This window comes from Rhamphochromis sp. 'chilingali', assembly GCF_963969265.1.
Source record: "Rhamphochromis sp. 'chilingali' genome assembly, chromosome: 1".
Lineage (NCBI taxonomy): Eukaryota > Metazoa > Chordata > Actinopteri > Cichliformes > Cichlidae > Rhamphochromis > Rhamphochromis sp. 'chilingali'.
This window is the reverse complement of record NC_137929.1, coordinates 11,451,179-11,476,100: the sequence shown is the minus strand read 5'-3', so window position 1 is coordinate 11,476,100 and position 24,922 is coordinate 11,451,179. Positions and strand designations below refer to the sequence as shown.

At 44.9% G+C, this 24,922-nt stretch overlaps 2 protein-coding genes and 1 long non-coding RNA gene across 3 annotated transcripts in view; all 3 read right to left on the bottom strand.

The window, feature by feature from the left end:
* Window positions 1-24,922, bottom strand: part of LOC308403394 (NACHT, LRR and PYD domains-containing protein 12-like) — a 1,254,170-nt gene that overhangs the window by 163,028 nt on the left and 1,066,220 nt on the right. The gene's annotated exons all lie outside the window — the stretch shown is intronic.
* The window catches only part of LOC308404039, a 126,700-nt gene that overhangs the window by 21,319 nt on the left and 80,459 nt on the right, over window positions 1-24,922 (bottom strand). The gene's annotated exons all lie outside the window — the stretch shown is intronic.
* Window positions 9,427-24,922, bottom strand: part of LOC308399781 (protein NLRC3-like) — a gene marked incomplete at both ends in the record, with an annotated part of 86,074 nt that continues 70,578 nt past the window's right edge. The window contains 7 exons of the mRNA XM_080887215.1: window positions 9,427-9,431; window positions 9,539-9,643; window positions 9,728-9,802; window positions 9,886-9,945; window positions 10,106-10,223; window positions 20,738-20,780; window positions 22,525-22,701. Of these exons, the coding sequence (XP_080743341.1) occupies window positions 9,427-9,431; window positions 9,539-9,643; window positions 9,728-9,802; window positions 9,886-9,945; window positions 10,106-10,223; window positions 20,738-20,780; window positions 22,525-22,701 (583 nt within the window). The remainder of the gene's footprint in view (window positions 9,432-9,538; window positions 9,644-9,727; window positions 9,803-9,885; window positions 9,946-10,105; window positions 10,224-20,737; window positions 20,781-22,524; window positions 22,702-24,922) is intronic.

Sequence of the window (24,922 nt, the reverse complement as noted above, 5' to 3'; positions counted from 1 at the left end):
GTGAGAATATCCAAATTGAGAGGAGTATTTGATAAAAAATACGAACAGAGTTTCACGGACGAAATCTTTACTGTGATCCGGGTCCTTCACCGATCGCCACCCGTGTATAAGCTAGAAGATTATGACGGCGAGCCTATCGAAGGGTCGTTTTATGAGCCCGAGCTGCAGAAAGTGAAACTGACCGAGGACAAAGCGTTTCATGTGGAGAAGATTTTAAAGCGGCGCACAGTCAGAGGGGAAAAACAGGTTTTTGTCAAGTGGAAAAACTGGCCGGATAAATTCAACAGCTGGGTGAAAGCCTCGGAAGTGGTAGGCGTATAAAAAAAGAGACCCCTCGCATCATTCGGCTCATTTTTTAAAATTCATCATGGAGTCCGAAGGGTTTTACGTGACCCTGCCTTCCAACGCCAGCAAGGGCTTATTTAAAGATAACACCAGCGGCTGCTACACGGTGGATCTGGCCAAACCCCTCGAGCTGACCGGAGAATGGAGCGTGGGCTTATGCGAATTCATTTATCCGCGCACATGGTACAATCTACCGCCGGACGCCTCCTACTTGGAGCTGATGCGGACGACGGAGGAAGATCAGCCCCTGGTGATTTTAAAATTCGGCAGGGGAGGTCATTACGGACGCGTTAAAGATCTATTGGATCACCTGGTGCCGGCGATCCAAAAGTACGACCCCTCCTTCGAGGCTTCTTTCAACAACATCACCAAACGTCTGGATGTCAAAGGAGTCGGGAGCCATAAAATAAAGGTCTTCCCTCCTCTGGCTTACATGCTGGGATTGAAAACGAACGAGTGGTGGACTCTGTCGAAGCGCTCTACTCCGTATCCGTGCGATATGAACGCGGGCGTATATAACCTGTTTCTCTACACCGACATCGTTCAGTACCAGCCGGTCGGTGACAGTTACTCACCGTTGCTCAGCGTCCTTAACGTGAAAGGCGATTACGGAGACGTGATCAGCATCAGACATAATACGGTCCATTACTTGCGCGTATCTAAAAAATACATTAAAACCATACGCGTAGAAATTAAAACGGACCGCGACAGATTCGTGGATTTTGTTTACGGGAAAACGATAGTCAAGCTGCACTTTAAACCGGCTTGAGAATGGCGGCGCGTCTCCCACAGGACCCCCACCGTTTTGTGAGGTATTATGAGGGGCAGGTGGGAGGTTCCCTTCCGGGTTTTTACGGAGCGCCCGTGATGTACGGCAGAGGGATAGGATCCATCTTCTCCAGACTGTTTCGTTTCGTGTCTCCTCTCTTCAAATCCGGGTTCGCCGTAGCTAAACCTCACCTGAAAACGGCCGCAACCAATATCGCTACAGACGCTGTGAAAAGAGTGATGGGTAAGCTGACAGAGCCTCGCCAGGAGGGGGCGGGGGGTATGATGGTCCTCTCCCGCAGGAAGAGGAAACGCCCTCCGGGCGAGCGGATTAAAAATAAAAGCGTCGGAGTAAAAAGTAAATCAGTCAAGGCCGGCAGTGGGAAGAGAAGGAAGCCCCAGAGGAGCTCGGACATATTTTAGAAGAAAATAAATAAATAAAAAATGTCTCTCTTACACAAGAAATCTGCCGAATGCACCCTTGCCGAACTGGATCTATTTTCGGCTCCCATGACCCAGCTATCCATAGAGGATAAAAAATATCAAGAATGTCAGCCCCTCTCTGCTTTGAACGACAACTCACCCATTGAATTTTTCATCCCCGGAGACGGGGAAAAGTATCTCGATCTGAACGACACCATGCTCCATCTGAGAGTGAAAATTACAGAAAAGGACGGGAGCAACATCCCACCCGATGCAGGGGTAGCCCTCATCAATTATCCTCTCAACACAATTTTCAGTCAGTGCGACGTTATTCTGGGGGATCGATTGATTTCGCAGTCCAGCGCCACCCATCCTTACAGGGCCATGATCGAGACGCTGCTCAACTTTTCAGAAGACACTCTAAAGAGTCAATTCAGCGCCGGTCTGTTTTACAAAGACACGGCCGGAGACATGGATTCTATAGTTATAAGCAACGGGCCGAACAAAGGGATAAAACAGAGAGCCGTTTTCACGGCCGAGTCGCGAGAAGTGGACCTGCTGGGTCCCCTCCACACTGATATTTTCTTCTGCGAGAGGCTCCTGCTGAACTCTGTGGATTTGAGAATTAAATTGATACGCAACAGCGATGCCTTCAGTCTGATGGGAACTCGGGATTCGCAGTTTGCCCTGAAAATAACTTCGGCCTCTCTGTTTGTTAAAAAGGTCACGGTCTCGCCGGCCGTCAGGCTGGGGCACGCCGCGGCCCTGATGAAAGGAAACGCCCTCTATCCTCTTTCGCGCGTTTCTGTGAAAACCTACTCCATCCCTGAAAATTCCAGGATCTGCAACCAAGAGAATCTCTTTCTGGGAGCCATGCCCAAATACGTGGTCCTGGGCATGGTTCATCACGACGCCTTCACCGAGAGGAGGGATCTGTCGCCTTTCAACTTTAGACACAACGATGTGGAGTATCTGGCGTTGTGTCAGGACGGCAGGCAGGTGCCCGCCAAAGCTTTCCAGCCACAGTTTGACCGCGGAAATTCGGTCAGGGAGTTTTATCACGTTTTCCGCCACGGGGAGACACCTCAAAGATTTACCTCTGAGCATCGACCGCCGGGAATTTAATGAGGGTTACGCCCTGTTTGCCTTTAATCTGGAACCCAGCGAGGATGCTGACGCCCTGTCTCCCGTCTCCAATGGGAATTTGAGGCTGGAGATGAGATTCAGAGTTCCTCTGCCTCAGACCACCACTCTCATAGTGTACGCCTGCTACGACTCCATTTTGGAGATTGACTCTAAAAGACAGGTGCTGGTGGATTATTACTAAAAAAAAAAAAATATACATGGATAACCTTCAGCTGGAGCACATTCTACATCGCGCCTTGGGAGACGTTTTCTGCGGGGTTTGGGCCTCGGACCAGCTGGCCTTTTTGAGGCGCGACTTTAACCCCCCCGCCTACTTTATAGTAAACACTCACCCCTCGCACTTGAGGGGAGAACACTGGCTGGCTCTGACTCTGGAAAGGGACGGTTCCTCCACTTTTTTTGACTCTTACGGATTCCCTCCCGACTTTGCTCACTATCCCTCGGTCATCTCAGAGTTTCTGGAAGGCCGCTCTGACAAAATACTCTATCACGATCGTCAACTTCAGCACCCTATGTCTGTCGTTTGCGGGCAACATTGCATTTTTTATCTATGTCACAAGGCTCAGGGGTTATCCGTCGGTAAAATACTTTCTCTGTACTATAACGATGTGTTTAAAAATGATGACATGGTGTCTGACTTTCTGAAAGGACGCTGCCCCGCTCGCTCTCGCAGAGGTCATCACGGGGCGTGCTCCTTACAAAAGTTTAAAGATGTGTGTATCGAATAAAGAAACGTAAACAAAAAAAAAGTTTGTTGCAGCGTTTTTTATTTCATTTGTAAACAAAACAAAAAAACATTTGATTTTACATAGAGGTCCAGGTCGGGGAAAGCGTTATTTTGACCCGAGAAGGTTTTCTCCCCCTTCGCGCAGGTGTCTGTCCTCCCTCCTCCTCCTCCTCCACAGATTTAAGACGCGCATACTGGTCGCGAGCTCTACGGTTATGTATTGAGGATGAGGGAATGTTTGTTTCGACCAAAGTAGTTAAAAACGCGTTCCATCCTTTCGGTCGCGTTTGGTTTTTACTTTTAAAAGAGAGGGAGAGGTTTTTAAATAGATCGATCATGTGCGAACCCCGCACCGCATCCCCCTTGTAAACAAATTCACCCCTCTTTGTCCATCCTCCTCCACCCTCAGCTAATTTCTGCATAATGTAGCGGGCGTTTTTGCGATCTCGAGGGGGTAAGGATTTTAATACTTCTTCCATCATTTCATCATCCTCCTCTCTGGGCCGCTGCACTTGTTGCTGCTGCTGCACTTGTTGCTGCACCTGCTGCTGCACTTGTTGCTGCACCTGCTGCTGCTGCGCCTCCTCGGGCGGGAGGTGGAAAGTCACCCTACTCTCCTCGTCCCGGCCCTGTTTAGAGAGTGTGAGATATCTCCGCAGCAGAGACTCGTATCTTTTGATTTTTTCATACGAATTTAGCCGCGGATCCTCCAGTATGGCTTTCATCTTTTCGTCCAAATCGTCTTTGGCAGTTTCTCTGACGGTAGGCTCGGTGGGTCGGGTCAGTTTTTTCAACTCGTGAGAGGGAACGAGAATCATTTTTTTAAACATCTCAGCGTTTTTGAAATATTCCTCCCAGCAGGTTCCCCAGAATGGGTACGGCTGCGGACAACAGAGGGAAAAGAAACCCGCCCGTTTGTTTCTTTAAAACTTGACGTTTACGGTTTAAACTCGTTTTCTTGTCGGCCAGCAGCCTGATGATCTTTTTCTGGCGTTTCAGTTTTTGGTATTGAGGAGCGGAAAGAGGTATGTTTCCCTTTAAAAGATTTAAAGCTATCTCGCACAGCGCCTGGAGGAAATCCGGGGAGCTGTGAGCGAGAATGTCTTTGCGTTTCTGCGGCGACGCGTGGTACAGAGCTTGCAGTAAGACTGCGTTTCTTTTTATACGCTGAGACATGGCTACTTGGGTTTAGGCAGGTAAATGACGGGGTACTGCCCCGGAAGCAGACCGGCGCGCACTCTGTAGCGTTCTGGGCACGAGGGAGTGAGATCGAGGATTAAATACCCGTGGGGCTCCTCGGTGGCGTCTTTGAAACTGTCGGAGAAAAATGTTTTTTGCGAAGGGAAAATCTGACGGGCCAAAATCTCAATCTGCAGCTTGTCTCTGGGGTTTTTAAACAACACCATATAATTGGAGTTTAAGCTGATGGTGCGGCTGTATTTACCCTGATGGAAAACATTCTGGGTCAGCATCATGACCTAGACGTTTTTATGGTGGCGGTATTGAGTGAAAATTTTAACCACTTCCTGGTGATCCGAGGCCTGAAAGATGACGTCATCCAGCACCACCAGAACGTCTCGGAAATCTTCAAAAGAATCAGGCAGCCCCTCGACAAATTTAATGTTTTTATTGGTCTTTGAAAGCTCCTCGTACATGGGTTGAAAAGAAGTATAAATCCACACAATATTCGCGGGCACAGTATCCATGACGCGTTCACAGTTTTCCAAAACACACTTTACAAAATGAGTTTTCCCACACCCGCTAGGACCCACAACTAGACAGGAAAAATGCACTTTCAGTCTGTGATCAAAATCAGTTTCCTCCATTTTTTTTTTTTTTTTTTTTTTTTAGAAGAAAACTAAAACAAAAAAACACTAGTACCCGAAAGGCAGAGTCGTGCCGTCTGGAAAGAGACGTCTCTTGTCGTAAACCACGCGAAACTTTTTCTGAAATGTTCTGTTTTTGAGCACAAAGCCTCTCTTATCCCTCTGAATCCTGTTCTGAGGGGTCCCGAGCTCCGCCTCTTTCATACCAGAAAGGTAACTTTCCACCAACCCGCTCATACTGTCGAAATTGACACGTTCGCAACATTCTCTCGTCTGCGTTATTCCTTTCATTTTTACCACCAGTTTCTTTTTGTTTCTGGTCCGGTAGGCGTAACTCTTTGGACCCGCGGAGACAAATTCCTGGATGGTGTCCCCGTCTAATTCGTCCGTGAGATCCCCTAGATAGTTGCCCAGCTCTAAAGGTTCCTCCCCCTCTTTCACTACGTAGATCAGAGAGTCGGTGTCGGTGTACAGAACGCTGCGCTGCAATTTTTCTAAATACTCGTAGAGTTTTAGACGGGCGTAGGCTGTGGTGAAAGCGGCGATGAAAACGTTATTGGTCGCGCCGGGAGGTATCACGCACCGCTCGTTATAGCTCCACTGAATTAAAGCCACTTCCTGTTTTTTGGTCTTTAAAAAAGAGACGTGTTTAAAGACGTACTGTCCTGAAAAGACGTAGTTAAAAAACTGACTCGGCTTTCTGACCAGAGTGGTCTGAGTCATGTTGGTTCTCTGAGCAAACTTTCCCCAGAAACTGTTGAGACACAATTTCGAAACTTGTCTTTTGGCCGGATTCACCTCTATTTTTGACGGGTCTAAACATATGCCCTGATGCCTGTGGTACTCTTCCACGTATTTGTTCCTCTCATCCTCGTCGCGAGCTTCCGGAGGATAACCGGAGGCTTCCTGTTTGCCTTTGAGAAAAGTGTTAATATAACCGGCGAAAATATCGCTACTGCGGCTATCAAAGTGCCAGACCTCTGTGATTTTAGCCACTCTGTAACCTAATTCTAAGGCTTTGTTAAACTCGACGGTGACCCAGACCCCGGTGAGAGCTCTGCCCTCGTCGTCGTGAAGGCACGGACCGCTTTGTTGATTAGTCTCGGCGCAGGTGCGACAGAGGGAGAATATTAATTTACCTCCGGGGGTTTTGTACGGTAGAACGGGGAAATAGAGCCCGCACGGCGGGTAAACGGTGGCTCTGATCAGCCCGAAATAACTGCGAGGGTCTGCAAAATTCTCTCTGATGATTTGGGGGTGATGCAGAGGGTAAGCGCGCTTGGCATTGACGTAAGGGTACAGGGATGTGACGTCTACGTAATACACATTTTCTCCTGGCGAGGTGCTGTAACGCAGCCTCAAGGCCGAAGTGCGGCCTCCGTAAAGTCCCGAGCGAGGAGACAGAGGTTCCGGGACTTCGTAGCTCCGCATAAAATTTATAACCTCCTTGTTCGATTTTTTCATCTTGTTCCATTCGTGCTCCCACAGAGTGACCGTGCGGACTCTGTAAACGTTTCTCAGCTCCCGGAGCCTCGCCTCGGCAGAGGCGTGCAGGTCCCCGTAAGGAGCGCGGGTCAAAGGGCAGATTTCCTCAGGCCTGTAGCATTTTGGACAGCCGTGATAAAAGCATCCCAGAAATTCCCACACCCACTTTTCCCCGTTAATCAGCGCGTATCCGTCGACAAAGTACGGGCCTATTTTTTTCTCCCCACCGGTTGTGAGAGCGTGTTGAACGGGAATTTTCTGAGAGTGAGCTACCCACTCCAGCCACTGAATGGACGCGTGCGAATAGGCTTTGAACCTGCGCCCGTAGTTGTCGGGCGAGGGAATGGCCAGACTGTTTTCGGGTAGGAAATTGGTGAGAAACACTTTCATGCAGGCTGAAGCTATAGTGACGCAGCTGAAAGGGTCTACTTTAGTTTCGCCTATAAACCCGTCTCTGAACTTTACGCACGCCTCCCTCAGGATATTAACGTCGTTTCGGCAGTAATACAGGGACTCTTTTTCAAAGTTAAACACTCCCCGGGAGGCCTCGCAGTGCCAACGCAAAAACTCAGCCCGTTCGGGGAGTGACATGCGCTCCACCCCGTAATCTGAAGGAGGAGGATACGGACCCAAGTATTTTAAACGGTCCCGCGAGCTGAATTTGTGAGGAAAAAATCCCTTGGATTTGTCCTCGAAGCCTAAAGCTTTGGGCATAGCGCTGAGACGCATGGTGAGAAAAGAAAGCGAGTCTATGAATTTGAGAAGGAAATCGGATTCTGTGAAACATATAATTTTACTGCCTTGCATGATGAGAGAGGGCGTCATCCCACCCCCCACCAGGTGACTTAGAATTAAATAGCTGTCAAACCCTTTCGCGTTGTGCGCAACGAACGTGGTCTCTCTATATCTTTTCCTTCTGTATCTTTGGAGAAACTTTTCAACACAGTCTACACCGTAAGCGTGCCACTCTTCTCCTTCTAGAGATTTTGTGCACACTAGGTAAGGGACGTGCGCCCCCTCCCTGTCTGGGAAGGTTTCAAAGTCATAAAAGATTATGGAAGCGTTATCAGAGTTTTCATGTTTCAAAGGTTGGATGTAACACAGGTGTTGATCGTTGTCGGGAGGAAGCTCCGCGCGACAGATTTTACATCTGGCGGCTGTGCACCTGTGCTTTCCGCGACGGGAGAGGTGCTTGCAGTCCGGACATTTATACAATTGTTGACAAACGCTGAGGCCTGAACCGGAGTGAATTCTAGGTTGTTTGTGCTTTAAATAACACGCGCGTGTGCGACATGATCTGTTACAATCCGTACAGATTACAGAGTCCAGAAAGTGAGAGGGGCATGCGGGGTCAAAACAGAGGTTGCAGCGGTTTTGACAAAAGTGTTCCTCTCTTTTATAATACCCGCGGTGACACTCCTCGCAAATGTACTGGATTCCTAAAAATGTTTTTAGATTTTTTATCCCGTGATAGTGATGGTGGAATAAGAATAAGTACAGCGGGTGAGGCGTGTTTGGGTAGTCTGTTTCGATTAATGAAAGAGTTCTGTCCTCGGGCGGGCGGTAAAACACGACGATTTTACGTTTTAGTATTTGTTCGAATTTACCTATGTCGGTGAGAGTTACCTGAGTGCGATCGCTCAACCCCGCTAAACGCTGCAGCTCTCTGCCGCGTTCCAGGGCCTGTTTATCTGTGAAATGAGGTTGAGTGAGGTGAATCAGGTTGATGGCAAAACACAGATTATCGTTTTTGTTTTTTACCACGTACAGACAGCGACGCTTTTTGACTAGAATTTCATCATCTAACATTTTGTGAATCTTTTTACGCGGGTCATTACTGCCACCGCCTCTAGGATTTCTAATTACTTGCACGACAATTTCTAGGGGAGAGCCTGCGACGATCGCTCCGTTTGATTGTATCAGCCTGGCTAGCAGGTCCTCAAAAACCGGTACAATGTTTTCAACGCTTTCGTCGTCGACGTTAAAAACAGAGTGATTTCGCGCGTGCTCGCTGATGATCTCCAGTTGAACCCGGTCGTTACGACTAACTTCCGGTCTGACCCTATCCGCTAGATCTACAAAATTATCCCTGACGTCGAGGTAAAATTGAGCGAGGTCGCTCGCTTCATCCGGAGAGGGAATGTTAAATACTCGCCTTATTTCGAAATTATTAAAATGTTCGCGGCGAGTCACCGCATCGTTCTGTACCCGAGATCCTCCTCCTTGTTGATGCTCCGCAGGCCGGTCCTCCTCCTCCCTGGGCTGCTGATGATGATGCTGCTCCACCTGCACCTGCTGCACCTGCTCCTCCCCCTGCTGCTGGTCGTAGAGCTGAAGAGCATTTTCTATCGGCTGCAGAGGGTCAAAGTTCAGTAGACCGGCAAGCCGTTCGTTTTCAATGTTTTGAAGGAGGACCTGCAATGCGTTTTCTAAAGGTTGTAGTGGATCGTTTGGTGGTGGGGCTATATTGTTTTCTATCGGTGGGGCTAAATGTTCATCGTTTCTGTTTAATTCTGCCACGGCTTCCAACAAAGCCTCAGGAATGCTGTGTTCTTCCGACATGATTTTCTTTATTTCTTAATTCACAGACTTTTACATGCTTTTACTTTACAGGTCCTTGTGTCTGTATATCGATGCATATGTGCGAACTGTTATGGCGTACATGAAAGCGAGGTTTTCAAGGATTCTCTTCTTATGAAGCAGCCGTCAAGCTGTAAGAAAAGACGGACAGAATGTATTTTTAAACCTTACATTTTTTATTTTTATTTTTATAGAGCAGAGAAGTTTAATAGGATCGATTCATCCCCCCGTCAATTACCTCTCAGTCTCCTGAGAGGAGCTCTCAGTCTCCTGAGAGGAGGAGCTCTGGACGGTTCCTCCTCCTCCGCCTGATTTTCTTCCGCCTGATTTTCTGTATCGGTCTCTGTCGGGGAAATAAAACAGAAGAGATTTAAGAAAACAATCTCCTCCTTCCTATTTTTTGAGAATGAAAAAACTTTTTATTTACCTCGCTCCTCCTCCTGATTGTCTTCCGCCCGATTGTCTGTAGCGGGGGATTGGTTAGGTATATCCGCAATCTCGGCTGCCGAGAAATAAAACAGAAGAGATTTAAGAAAACAATCTCCTCCTTCCTATTTTTCGAGAATGAAAAAACTTTTTATTTACCTCGCTCCTCCGCGCGATTGTCTGTAGCGGGGGTTTGTATAGGTATATCCGCAATCTCGGCTGCCGAGAAATAAAACAAAAAGAGAAAGATTTAATAAATAAAAACTTTCTAGCACGCTTTATACCACTCCAAGTCGGGAGGGGCGGTATAGCACACTCGGATTACTCCGTCACATCCTGATATTTATCGAAATGACGGATATTGCATCATATTGTTTACCTTTTGGTTTAAAAGGTATTTTCCTGCAGTTCTCCGGGTATGCGTTGACGAAAATAACGTCGTCGTCTTCTTCTTCTTCTTCTTTTCGCTGCGGCGGGGTCTGTATATTCTCGATTACCTGTCGAGAAATAAAGCAAAACTTTTTAAAAATCTGCTCCGGGTTGGGAGGGGCGGTATAGCACACTCGGATTACTCCGTCACATCCTGTTATTCAACAAAATGGCGGATAATGCATCATATTGTTTACCTTTGGTTTTAAAACTTTTTTCTCCGCGGTTGTCCCGGTATGCGGAGACGAAAATAGCGCCGTCTTCTCTTCGACGCGGCGGCAGCGGAGGTTCTGCGGGGGATATGGCGTCTAATTCGCCGCGGAAAACGGCCGGATTTTTGCTGTTACTCTCTGCACTATCGATTGCTTCTGTAAGTATCAGAGCTTGGTTAAATCAAGTCTATCTAAACTTATTTAAAAAATGGTATATACTTATTTATTCGTACCGTAGTCCACTTGCGTGAAATCATTGATGTAGAAATCTAAAAGAAAGTAATCAGATTATTGACATCTCTGTTGATATATAATTTAAAGTCGTAAAGAAAAAAAAAACTTACCGGGGTGAGGTACGAACAGTTCTGGCGAGATGGCCCTGGCGCTCTGATCGGCGGCGTTGTTTGAACGGAATGCTGACATAATATTCACGGATTCTTCCTCGCGATTGGTAGAACTGTCACAGTAGGGGCTGAGCAGATATCGACTCCCCTCCCGTTTCTTCTCTCATTTTATCCTAGTCTAGCGAAGCATCTGTTTTTCGCATCTTTCTCTTGACAATACCGATAGTTAGAGAGGGTTGTTTTTTTTTTTTTGATTGCCTTCTTGCGAACGCCGTCTGTTTTCCACATTCTGCAACGGTAAAATATGACTTTGAGACGGGTGTTTGTTTTACCAAATGGACAATTGCTGTCTGACCTTGTTCTTGCTGTTGACAAAACTCGCCTCATGGTTGACTCTTTCCCACAGAGGGGGGTGCTTTAATAAACTTATTCGAATATGAGCTTTTTTCCACTAAGACTTGTTTTATGGGGAGATGTACGAAATTATTTACCGGGTTACAAGCAATGATAATATCGGATGTTGACTCCTCAGCGTCATCATTTTCTATCTATTGAGAAAACTTATTGTTAAAGTATTGAAGAAAAAAACTCCTCCTTGGCCCGCGGGGGGTGTGTGTGTGTGTGTGTGTGTGTGTGTGTGTGTGTGTGTGTGTGTGCCTTCTTGCGAACGCCGTCTGTTTTCTGCAACGGTAAAATACGACTTTGAGACGGATATTTGTTTTACCAAATGGACAATTGCTGTTGACAAAACTCGCCTCATGGTTGACTCTTTCCCACAGAGGGGGGTGCTTTAATAAACTTATTCGAATATGAGCTTTTTTCCCCGCTAAGACTTGATTTATGGGGAGATGTACGAAATTATTTACCGGGTTACAAGCAATGATAATATCGGATGTTGACTCCTCAGCGTCATCATTTTCTATCTATTGAGAAAACTTATTGTTAAAGTATTGAAGAAAAAAACTCCTCCTTGGCCCGCGGGGTGTGTGTGTGTGTGTGTGTGTGTGTGTGTGTGTGAGTGAGTGAAACAAGATCGCCTGTCGCTGCAATTATGGTTTGTTTTTCAGTCTCTCAAAAGGAAAAGTAGTATTCACTAAGGGATAGTTATTCGTTTTTTACACATAGGCAGCCTGTAGGTTACAAGCGGATAGAAAGTTCTTCTTTTCATCACAAGCTATGGTGTATCTTAAAGGTTTTTTTACAGCGTCTGTATTATAGGAAAATAAAATACTATTGAAATCTCTACAGGAAGTCACTCTTTATTTCCATTACAAACGCCGGTGCAGCTTAAGAAAGTAAAATTACATCCGCTCTGTCTCTCTATACATCACAGAATCATCTGCTGCATCACCGCTGTGCTTAGGGAACATGACGCATCAGGTCTGAAAATGACTAGACACTTCCGGAGTATTTCCGGTAGGGTCATAAGGTCCGGATCGAGGCCTTCCATAGTAAATATGCTGTATTTGAATATGTCATATTCAAAGCCTTCTTCTTTGGGAGAGCAGATCTCATCGGACACAGGAACGCTGCTGGGCTGCAGAAGGAAATCCATCTTGTGTCTGTGCCTTAGAAATTGTGACGGACTCCACTTCTCTGCTTTTTTATTCCCCTCCAACAGATGGCGCGCTTCCGGAGGTTTCCCCCTCCCTCTAAAAACTTTTTTTCCCAACAACAGATGACGCGCTTCCGGAGGTTTCCCCCTCCCTCTAAAAACTTTTTTTTCCCAACAACAGATGAAGCGCTTCCGGAGGTTTCCCCCCTCCCTTCTCAGGATGCAATTCGACACGGTTAGCAACAGATGGCGCGCTTCCGGGGTTCACCCCCCCTTATCAGGATGCAATTCGACACGCGGGGGGTTTCCCATCCCCCTTCTCCGGATGCGATTCGTCACGCTCATTACACGCTTCCGGGGGGGAGGGGCGGGAGGTCAAAAGGTCGTGATTAGGGCCATCAATCACTTCGGATCAAATTTTGTCATAAGCTGTATGGTATTAACTCTCTTTTGTGTAATGTACTCAGTCACATTAAAAACGAGAACAAGTTCCCAGAGATGGTTTCACAAAAACATGTGTACGGCTTTTGAAGTCTGCAAGTGAAATCAACGGAGAGCCTTAAATCCTTCGGTTATGTTTTCCATGAAGACGGAGCAGAAAAGGAGAACGCCTTCTTCCCAAGCTCTGCATGAACTGATGGAACAGTGGATGTAATGATGTCCTGAGACTGCAGGCTGTGACTAAACTGTTTGCCTAACATGTACTCTGATAAATAGGAGGCAGTAACCCAGAAACAGATTGATAGATAAAATGATACTAATGGACCATCCTGTGTAAGACCAATGAGGACCAGTTAACCAGAGAACACAGAGTACAGTGGTGTGTTAAAGGTTTACAGACAGTTATAAATCTTAATGCCCCATGATGGACAAAATCCAACAGATGAAGAGAGCGAGCAGAGTCATTCATATAAATCATGTCACTGTAATCCAGGGCAGGTAAAAAAAAGGTGGCAGCAACAAGCTTTTTCCTGTGAAACATGATCTGTTCCTGGAAGAGAAGCCCAACTTCAGCCTCAGTGTCTTTATTAGATGTTCAATGTGTGGCTTATAGGAACGACTGTCATCAACCACAATACCGAGGTCTGTGTACGAGGCCACAGTTTCAATAGAAATACTTTGAGCAGATACAGGAGAAGGACATAAAGCCGGACCCTCTTTCTGTTTGTGAACAACATGACTTTGGTTTTTTTCTACATTTAAAGCCAGTCTGAGCCAGCTGAGACTGAATACTATCAACAGCTGCTGTAATGGTTTGAAAACTATGTTGATGGTATAAAATGAACAGATGCATCTAGATTTTGTGCCACACCGTTGACATAAGTAGCCCAGGACAGAACCCTGTGCACTCGTTTAGTGACATTTAAAAAGCTGGAAGAGAGACCATTGAGCTGAACGCACTGCTGATGTCCAAAAGAACATTAGAGAAGCAGCCAGCTGCTCGCTCTGAAAGGCCTATTTCCAGTAATCTATGACATAAAATGCTGTGGTCAGCAGCTCAGCTCATAAACCAAGGGACTGGGAGCAGCTGCTGCTGAATGTTGCTGGAGTTCCTGTGGTGTTAGATCCTCATCCTCTCCACGCAGCTTGGAAGTAGGTGAAGTTGTGCCAGAAGATTTTTTTGTTGTGGTCAACAGTGTCAAAGGTTTTGATAGATCAATAAAAAGAGCTGCACAGTAGTTCTTTGCATCCAGCGCTTCATAGACGTCTTTGAGAACTTTTATCGAAGCAGTTCCAGTACTGTGCAGTTTCCTAAAACCAGACTGGAAGGGAGATAAAAATCATATTTTCATCCAGATAACTTTGAAGTTGATTATTTACCAGCCTTTGAAGAACCTTAGATAAGACACAGAGTTTGGAAATTGGCCTGTAATTACTAACTGTTGAAGAATCACCAGCTTTCAGTGGGGGAGTACAGAGGCACACTTCCACATCTGTGGTAAAGCCTTCTGTTGTAGAGAAAGATTAAAAATATAAGACACTGGCTCAGCTATGATATTTGCAGCCAAGTGCAAGAAGGAAGGAGAACGATTGTGAGGACGAGTTTCTGGTGTTGGGGCTATTCAAAGCCTTACAAACCTCTTCTACTGTGACAGGTGTGAAGGAAAAGGTATCAGTAAGCAGGAACTACGAGCAGAGTTGTGTGCAAGAGGTTTACCATCAGATACTGTGCTGAACAAAGAACAAGAAGCAACAAAGTGTTTGTTAAAGCAACATTTCAGTTTTGTCTGACACAGGAGTGGAGTCGATATTTAAGTGAGGAGGAAGCTCTGAGGAGTCACAGCTGGCAGAGACACTTTATAGTTTGCCAAAACCTCCTACGGTCGTTTGGACTGTCAGTCGTTAAAGTAAAAAATAGTTACATTGGATCTTGATGATGGAGGCAGTAATCCGATTACACAGCTAATGAAAACTTAGCCAATCAGCATCAGAGCCAGACTTCCTGCCCAGGCCTGGTTTCTCTCATGTAGGAGATCGGCCGGTACTGAACCAAACCAGGCCTGTCCCGACCTTTCACCCTGACCTGGCAAAAAGGGGCGTGTCTGTCCACAAAGTAGACACAACTCTCCTGTAAATGTTCCCAAACTGACATTGTCAGCCTGTTTAATACGACCCCAGTTCAAACTGATGCGGGCTCGGAGCGTGAGATTTTAGTGTTTCTCACAGCACCAACTATGCAGTGATCACTCAGGTCGTTGGCAAAAACTGCAGACGTGGAAAACTTACGCAGCATATTAGTTAAAAAAGGTCAATAAGAGCAGATTTATCTGGGTGTTTAGGATCAAGGCGTGTGAGGCTTTAAATAATTTGAGTCAGTTTTAAAAACAAGCAGCGTGCCTTAAACTCATCAGACACAGAAGAAAGCCAGTCCCAATGAAAATCATCCATCTGAAAGACGTCATTAAAATGCAGCTCAGATAAAAGTTGAACCAGAGACGGTGATGTGCTGGGGGAAGCAGGTGGAGGCTGATAGCAGCCAACAACAGTCTGATTTCCAAACAGATCAATAGTTAAGGCCAAGATTTCAAATGGCTGAGGTGCAGATGGAGAGAACAAGACTTGAGAAGCAAGACAGACCTTCACATAAACTTCCAGACCTCCGTCTTTTCTGGGACAGTCTGAGTGCTAAATGTTAAATCCATCAGTTGCTACGTTTTTATCCAGTAAAGATTTGGAAAGTCTCAGAAACAACAATGATACCAGCACCGCTTGAACAGGCCCAGATTCCAATCATATCCATGTTAGGAAGCACACGACGTGATGCACGTGTAACCCAGACAGTTTTTAACATCTGCTGGTGTTTCACATTCAGCCAGAGGCCCAGGGTTAGGTTGGATACCAGACAATAATAAAAGCATCGTTATTAGACTCTAGAGCTTGTTTATAGCTGACACCACATGTAGAGTTTAAGTTCACACAGAGACGATGACATTTTTCTCAAACCAGCAAACAATAAACAAGAAATGTAACAAGAGTTTCAGAAGAAGCTGTTTTACAGAGAAATGATTCCCTGAAGACAAAATTATTATTATCATCTTTATTTCTCCAGGTGAAAATTTAATTGAGATTAAAAATGTTGTTTTCAAGAGAGACCTGGCATCATGGCAGCAAGAGTCAGAAATACATCATAATTCAAACAAATACAAAATAGGAAAAACATCCTACATAAACTTCATAAAGTTTCATTAACAGACTTTGAACAATGGACTTCAAACTTCCCCCCAAAACAACAGAAACACATTTGAAGATAATGAATGACATTTATCCCTCTAAAGAAGGACTTAGACTACGATTTAATATGAATGAGAACATGTTCATAAATGGATGCAACCAAAGATTTCATCAATCCCTGATTTAGAGACAACAGAACATTTGGTTTGATTTCACAAGATAAGAATGACGACTGAGTTGGAAGATTGTTTTATATTTAGTCAAATCTTTCATACATAAAGTCGGATTACAAAATCATCCCCTAAGTTTGTTGTTTTATTCAAGGAATTGAAATTATAGAGAAAATCTGTGAAATGACTTAAAGAAAACAAACCACAAAAACTCTATGATGCTCTAAACCCCCTGGTTTAGGTCGGCAAAACTTTCCTAGATCCGCCCCTGCACAGTTACCAGCTGTCAGCTACTTAGAAAAGCATCCTGGTGTTATTTGTCTCTCAGAAACAGCTCATAACTTCCCTTCAACTCATTCATGTCACCTAAAAGGTAAACCTGTTTCTCCATCACCTGCTCAGCTCTGATGATTCAGTAAGGACATCTCCTGGTTTCATCTTCATGTTTCCCTCTCACCACATATCCAAACCGACATCATGACCAGCAGCTTTACAGCTGTGGCTCCAGCAAACATCAGCTGATACTAGAAATTAATATTAAATAAATTCTAACAACAGCTGATCAAGCTTAAACGTGCTGCTGTTGTTTAGCGCGACATCCGCTGGTTTCCTCTTTCTGGCGCAAAGTGGATGATAAAAAAACAAGAGAGAAAAGCCGATCAGCTGATCATTGATCAGTTTCATGATTGAAGTAGCAACAGGAGAGGGAGGGGAGAGAATGACAGTGTAAAGACACAGAATAAATCCAGCTTTGTGTCTTTTCCATTCTAGCTGAAGTCAGGGACAAACTGTGTTCCTTCTCAGCTGAACACGAAACGCATAATATTTTCTCTGAATACGAGACGATTCTGTTTTTTACAGGACGGTTGGAAACTCTACTAAAATGAAGTTCACTATCAGTAACATCATAGCACCACCCAGCTGTATAGAAACTCCGTAATGCTAGCTAGTAGCAGTACGAGTTATTGTAACTGACTGTAAAAAGTCAGCACAAGGAAAATAAACTCCACCTAAACTTGGTTCATATCTGACCCAGATAGACTGCAGGTCATAACTTCTTACCTGAAGTTCAGTTCACCTGACACTCGGACCGGCGGCCGCCTCGGGTCTCTGCTCCTCCAGGGTTGCCGACCCCTGCTCTAAAGCATCTGATTTGGATTCCTGAGATCAAATATATTTTCCTTTGGCTTTGTTTTCTTCCCATTTGTGGCTTTAATGTAGTGTTACATCCTGTTTGTTTGCTTCCATCTGTATACATGTCCAGATTCACTGTTATGTTTCTATTCTTACATTGCTGTGTGATCACTGTTCCCTCTGCTGACTGATGTGACCTTTTGTATCTTACACTGATACTTGTCATATTTGTATCTGTGCCTAAATATAAAAAGTTTTCCATGCTAAAACACAGCTCCACCTCCTGCAGTTCTCCCTCTGAACCACTAGATGTCTCTGTTATCTAAATGAAGACGTGCAGCACAGCAACCACAGCAGCGCTCAGATCACACGTGTCCTGTTATTATGTATAAAAGCATGAAACAGGTGAGACAGGTGGGATCAATATTAATGTTGTGGAAATATATGAAAAAGCAAGAGAAGAGTGAAAACATTTCGTGTTTCTAGAAAGATCTTTCAGCTCACAGCTGCTCACAGACTGTATTTACAAGTGACAAACTGCAACTCTACAGTACATCTACAGTATATATCAAATATATTCTGTATTCAAATCTATTGAGTGATGTTTGAAAGTCTTTCCAGGTGAGTTTGATCCAGGAGGGTCTGAAGCCAGAGTCAGACAGAGACTGTGCAGAGACTGTAGAAGGACAGAGCAGCAGCAGAGCAGTCCAGATACACTGATGATCCTCTGTCAGATCCAGAGGGACACACAGGGATGATGCTGGACTCTACATTGTGTCTGACAGTGGAGCTGTTCTCAGAGCAGTTCACTCTGCAGCACTGACAGTCATCTGCACTTCTTCTCATTCCTCTGTCAGTCACTGCTGGATGAAGCTCTCCTCTCCACCTCCCAGTAACATGGCCCAGTCAGAGCGTCTCTACACACAAGCTGCTGCTGCTTCAACCTCTCTGGATCATCAGGACACAGCTCCTCCTCTCTCAGCACACACACCGTCCTGTTTACCATCGGCTCCACCTGCAGAGAGAAGAAGGAAGAGCAGAGGAGATAAACGCGTGTTTCCAGAGACTCTTCATCAGCTGTCAGTCAGTGATGCAGCACATCCAGTATAAAGAGCAGCAGGGACTTCAGTGCTGGGACTGTACTAGGACTCATTGTTGCTTCACTTTTTCTAATCTTTGGATTTTTATTGAAGTTGATGAAAATGTTTTTCCCTCCTAGTTTGAGTTTGGACTTTCATTCATTAGAAGAACCTTGGTGTGTCCACTCTGAGCTCTGTAGGAACCCCAACAACAAGCCCAACAATCCAGATGGACGGTTCCAGCTGTTAACTGGAGGAATCCCATCCAAACATCTGCTCTCACTAAATTCTTCCTCACCTACAGACTGTGTTCTTCACTGCTTTAAACTTGGAAATGAATGCAGTCATTGGTCTGCGTGCTGCTTTGTTCAGAGAGCTGATTGGCTGTTGACAGTGTTTGATCAGAGCGTGTCAGCTGTTACTATGGTTACCATAAAGGTCAGAAACAGGAAGTGTTTGTGTCCAATCCTGAAGCCTGTCACCATTCTCCTCTCACAGCTTCACTGAGAAGCTGCAGCTTTACAGGAAACACTGGATCTTTGTTTCATACTGACTGTGTTTAGTACAATACTGCTGACAGCACCACCCACTCACTCCATCACTCTACTGACCTCAGAGTCTCCCGTCTGTAGTCTGGACTCTGCTGAAGATCAGACAGCTGCTTCACATCTGGATCCTTCAGGTTGTTTCCTCTCAGGTCCAGCTCTCTCAGATGGGAGGGGCTGGACTTCAGTGCTGCTGCCAGATAATCACAGCTGATCTCTGACAAACCACAGTCCCTCAATCTGTATAAAGAATGAAAGATGTAAGTTTATTAGACAAAGTGTGAGCTTGAAATCATTCAGTGTTTCATCATCTGTTCAGAGCTGAAGAAGGTTCAGAATGTAGAAGTTTAGAAAATGGAAACTCCAAACAGCTGAAGCCAACAGGAAGCAGCTTCAAACAGGAAACTGTGCAGAGTTTCAGACTATATGTCCTGATGCAGCCAGTTGGATTTTGGAGATTTGAATCTCTGTTCTGTGACTAAGTCCTTGAATCATTTCTTCCAGTTGGTCCAACAAGACCAATAAAGAATAAAGAGAAATGTGCTGATTTAAAGCCTTTGAAGTGCTTCAGATGATCTCTGTCCACTTCTGTCCACTCATTCATTCATGTAAGCTTTCTAATGCAGCTTTGATCTTCACAGTCTGCTTCATGAAACTCATTCTAACCCTGAATGTCAGAGTGTTCCTCCTTCTCTTTCCCATCATTCATGCTGGCAGTGGAGGAGATTTGGATGTTGGACTGTGTTTTGGATGATGTGTGTATGTTTGTGTTGGACTGCTGTCTGTAAAGCAAACGCACATTTTTCTTTGGATTTCAGTGTCAGACAGACTTTAAGGTGGAATGAAGAGTTGGAGAGTTTCACAGTGAATTATCCAGTGGAGGATTTTTCTTCTTCTTTGAAGGTTTGAAATGTGAACATTGTTCTGCTGCAGTCAATGGACTAAACCAGAGAAGAAGAAAACAGACTTTACCATGAAGATCCTCAGTGTGGATCAGAATCAGAATCAGAATCAGAAAGGGTTTATTGCCAAATGTTGAGCAGGTTTACAACATTAGGAAATTGCTGCGGTGCTTCAGTGCAAACATACTGTCATAAAAATATAAAAATAAGAATAAAAATAAGAATTAAAAGTGCTAAGTAGATATATACATGAGTGCAGGTGGTGATCAGTGCCAAACATGGAATGATGCAGTGAACACAGCGTAGGGTCATGTGTTAGTGGTGGGAACAGTCATACGGTTATTGTTCATGTGCCCAACAGCAGAGGGGAAGAAACTGTTCTTATGGCGAGAGGTTCTGGTGCGAATGGACCGGAGCCTCCTGCCTGAGGGGAGCAGGTCAAACAGACCGTGTCCAGGGTGAGAAGGGTCAGCTGAGATCCGAGCTGCACGCCCCAGTGTCCTGGAGGTGTACAGGTCCTGCAGAGATGGGAGACTGCAGCCAATCACCTTCTCAGCAGAGCGCATAACACGCTGCAGTCTCTGTTTGTCCCTGATAGTGGCTCCAGCGTACCACACGGTGATGGAGGAGGTGAGGATGGACTCGATGATTGCAGTGTAGAATTGCATCATCGTCCGTGTTGGCAGGTTGAATTTCTTCAGCTGCCTCAGGAAGTACATCCTCTGCTGGGCTTTCTTAATGGATCAGTATAATATCAGCCTGATGTCTGCAGTTTAGTGTCAGCACAACTTTCACATCATATTCATCTCAGCACAACTAAAACATGCTGACTGACCTCAGAGTTTCAAGTCCACATCCTGGACTCTCTAGGAAACCACACAGATGCTTCACTCCTGAATCCTGCAGCTTGTAGTTGTCACTCAGGTCCAGCTGTCTCAGATGGGAGGGGTTGGAATTCAGCGCTGCTGCCAGATAATCACAGCTGATCTTTGACAAACAATAGCTCTCCAATCTGTATAAAGAATGAAAGATGTAAGTTTATTAGACAAAGTGTGAGCTTGAAATCATTCAGTGTTTCATCATCTGTTCAGAGCTGAAGAAGGTTCAGAATGTAGAAGTTTAGAAAATGGAAACTCCAAACAGCTGAAGCCAACAGGAAGCAGCTTCAAACAAACACAACAAGAGAAAGAACTCTGAATGTTTCACATTAAAGTCGTACATTTATCATAAAAACAGGACAAAGACTTGAAAAAGTCGTGTTTTTCCTTCCAGGAACCACAAGGCTTCACTTTTAAAGGTGAAGTGTGAAAGAAATGGACATATTTGAAGTCCAACACCTTTTTCCAGTCAAATTATTAAAGCAGACAATCTACAAGCTCATTTTCATTCCAACAAGTCATCTTCTGACCTGGACTAACAACACTGGTCTCTATGTGCAGCTGGCTGTGAGACCAGTGCTCAGGGAGCGTCTACAAAGTGCAACACTGAAAGAACATCACACACTCATTTGCTTCCATCATCCAACCTGAAGAGGAAACAGAGACGCCTCCCCTTCAAAGTAAAAGCTGCTCCTTTTGGACACAGTATCAGAGAAAGTCTACAGTATAACATAGAAAAGACAGAACAAAGTTTTGGTTGTTTTTAAATTGTGCAGAAATGAAACTACACTAATCTCAATTATGTGACAGACATTTCATCCCATGTCAGTTTGGCCTCATCCTGGGCCGGATTATCCAGCACACACTCTGACCACAGGCCCAGGGGCCACGCACAGCTGGGCTCCATCCAAGAGACAGGAAACAAACCAACACAATAATAAAAAGCACCATGTGATCTTCTTACATCTTCAAGACAAACATAGTAAAAACATGAGCATATTTGTTTCCTGATAAAATGATGTGACAGGTAGAACAGAGTAAAGTGGTGGTGTTACAGCCTTTCTCCCCTCTGCTGCCGAGGCTGTTAGTCTCTCCCAAACTCAGCTACAGGACTTCCAAATGAATGAAAGCAGCAGAAGTGGCTTTACAAATGAAAAAGGAAGAGGAGAAGAAGAGGAGAGGGAGGCCACCCTGACCATCACTCCAGCTGAAAACATCACACTTCCATTAAAGTTGGTGAGAAAATGTTGAGCAGGATGAGCTGCTGGCTAATCTGGAGGCTGTAGCAGCAGCTCACAGTCACAGTGGATTTCCACTCATGAAAAAGCTCTGGCTGCTTCATTTCTCATCTCATATCAGAGACTTTAAAGCTTCACTGAAGCTGTACTGTGATGCTTCCATATCCCAGTGAGGCCTCCATAATGATTTCAGCTGTTCTGTACACACACTGTGTGCCCTGTATGGCTCAAAGTCTCTGCAGCCTGTTTTTATCTGCTATCATCAGATCTTCATCATCCTCATTCACATCCCTCACACACTCTACAGCCTCATCAGCACTGACTTCATCTTCACTGACTGATGGAGCACAACATGAACCTGTGGAGGCTGAAACACTGTCCTGTCAAACATCTCCCCGTCACCACTCCACTTCTGTCAGCCTTTAAATGAACCCTGCTCAAGTCTGTCACTTCTGTTTGGAGCCAAAAGGAAAAACTGTTGTTCAGTCGTTTGGAAAGACAACATTTCTGAAAGCACTCAAACTTCTTCACATTTGTCTTCAGACACATCCTGAATATTTAGGAACTGAAGAAAGTTTCAAACATCCATCAAAGACCTGAAATATAGAAAAACAACAACAGCCGCAGTCAGTGAACTCACCTCAGAGTCTCCAGTCGACAGTTTGGACTCTCCAGTCCAGCACACAGAAGCTTCATCCCGGAGTCCTTGACATCATCATTTCCACTCATGTCCAGCTCTGTCAGATGGGAGGGGTTGGACTTCAGAGCTGAGGCCACAACTTCACAGTGAGACTCTGAGAGTCCACACCGAGTCAGTCTGTGATGATAGAAAATATAAAATGTGTTATTATAAAAGCAGAAAATCTGCATTATAAACACAGACTGAATGTATATGAAGACAAAACAGAGTGAGGTCATAATCTGATGAATCTGCTCTTCACATCTGTGCTTCAGCTCCTCTTACTGTGTTTGACATGACACAACGATTGAGTCTCTCTCAGACCTGCAGACTTTTAATGAGAATCTTTGTTTGGCTTTAATCTGCAGATGAAGGAGGAAGATGGTGTCACATTTAGGCTTCCATAATGTCCACAGTCTGTCACTGAGATCTGATCCAGAGTCAGAGTGAAGACACACATTTGGACTGTTTCCTGTTTTGACTCCAGAACATTTTGAATGAGTTCAGCTCAGTGAAGAGTTCCAGCTGGAAAGATGATCTCTGTTTGCTACCTGCTGTCAGGTACGACTGTTCACGTCCACACGCAGGAAAAACCTGCTGACTGTTACCAAACGGAGCAGAAATCTCATCACTGGACAATAATGATGAATGAACTCAGAGCTGCTGATATCAGATCTGATTTCAGGGGAACTAAACACAGAAATGATTGGCTCATTTTAGCTTTCTGAGCCATTATCTGCTGCTGTGTCGCTAGTTGGCAGAAAATGATTTGTATTCCTGTTCAGGGCTTCAGTGTTTATGAGTCCAGATCCAGGTGACAGCAAGTCAAAATGATGTTACCTGTCTGTGTCCAGCAGCAGCCTGTATTCACTTTGAATATTGTTATAACCTGACATGGATCAGTTTGTCTTTGATTGGTTTGTAAATGTCACTGTTTCCATTGGACCTGAGTGACGTACAAAGACAGAGAGGGAGAGAAAGGAGAGAGAGGATGGAGACAGCAAAGAGAGAGCAAACACAAACAGGTGAGAGTGGACAGGTGACCAAGGTCAGCAACCAATCAGAGAGCTTCTGTTTGACCCACAGTCACTGATGATGACTGCACATAACCAAGCAGTGTGTTACTCTGATATCAAATATGGATCCTGCTCTTATAATAATGATCATCAGATGATATTATTGTGTTATTTTGTAGCTGAATACGATGTTTGTGTGATTATCAGTGAAAGAAGCAGTGAGGAGGATGGAGAGAGAGAGAGGACAGAGGGTGAAGTTAGAAACACTAAAAGGATTTTTCATGGATTTCATGGATGATTTGAGTGATTTCCAGCAGGACACTTAAACATGTCAGTGGACGTCCTAAAGAACATATTCACTGATATGAAACGTGTCATTGAACAGGATTAATATCAGTGGAAACATGGTGGAAACAGCTGTGACTGCATGGATGTGACACACTTCAAATCTGTTCTCCACTCTTGGATTTGGGATCCATGGAGCTGCTGCTGAGTCTGTACAATAAAGGAATGGTGTGGAAGGTTGCAGCGTACGGACACAAACACTTTGTGGTGACAATCTGATTTTATTTTCAACATTAAACTACTAACCTACACTGATCAATGATGTTAATGATCACATCTGGACTCACCCAGCCTTTCTGCAGTTCCTCACAGCTGGAATCAGTCTCTGTCGTCCCGGCTCTGATGTGTTGTACTTCTGCAGGTCCAACTCATCCAGAACCTCCTCTGACATCTGCAGCATGAAGGCCAGAGCTGAGCACTGGATCTCAGAGAGTTTCTTCTTTGATCTGTTCTCTGACTTCAGGAACTCTTGGATCTCCTGAAATAATGAGAGGTGGTTCATCTCCATCAGACAGTGGAAGATGTTGATGCTTCTGTCAGGAGAGATTTTATATCTGTTCATCTTCTTCAGGTTGTTGATGACTCTCTGGATGGTTTCTGGACTGATCTCTGTCTGACCCAGCAGACCTACTAAGAGTCTGTGGTTGGACTCCAGACAGAGGCCATGAAGGAAGCGAACAAACAGGTCTAGGTGGCCATTTTCACTCTGGAGAGATTTATACATGACTCTCCTCAAAAATACATCAAGTGATTGGAGATCTTTGTTATCAAAAAGACTTAAAATCATCTTGGTGAAAGATTCTGATTTTAGAAACATCTTCAGCACCTTTGTCTTCCTGTTGGTGACACAGTGGAACATGTAGACAGCAGCCAGAAACTCCTGAATGCTCAGATGAACAAAGCAGTAGACTGGTTTCTGGAAGATCACACACTCTCTTTTGAAGATCTCTGTACAAACTCCTGAGTACACCGAGGCCTCTGTCACATCCAGACCACAC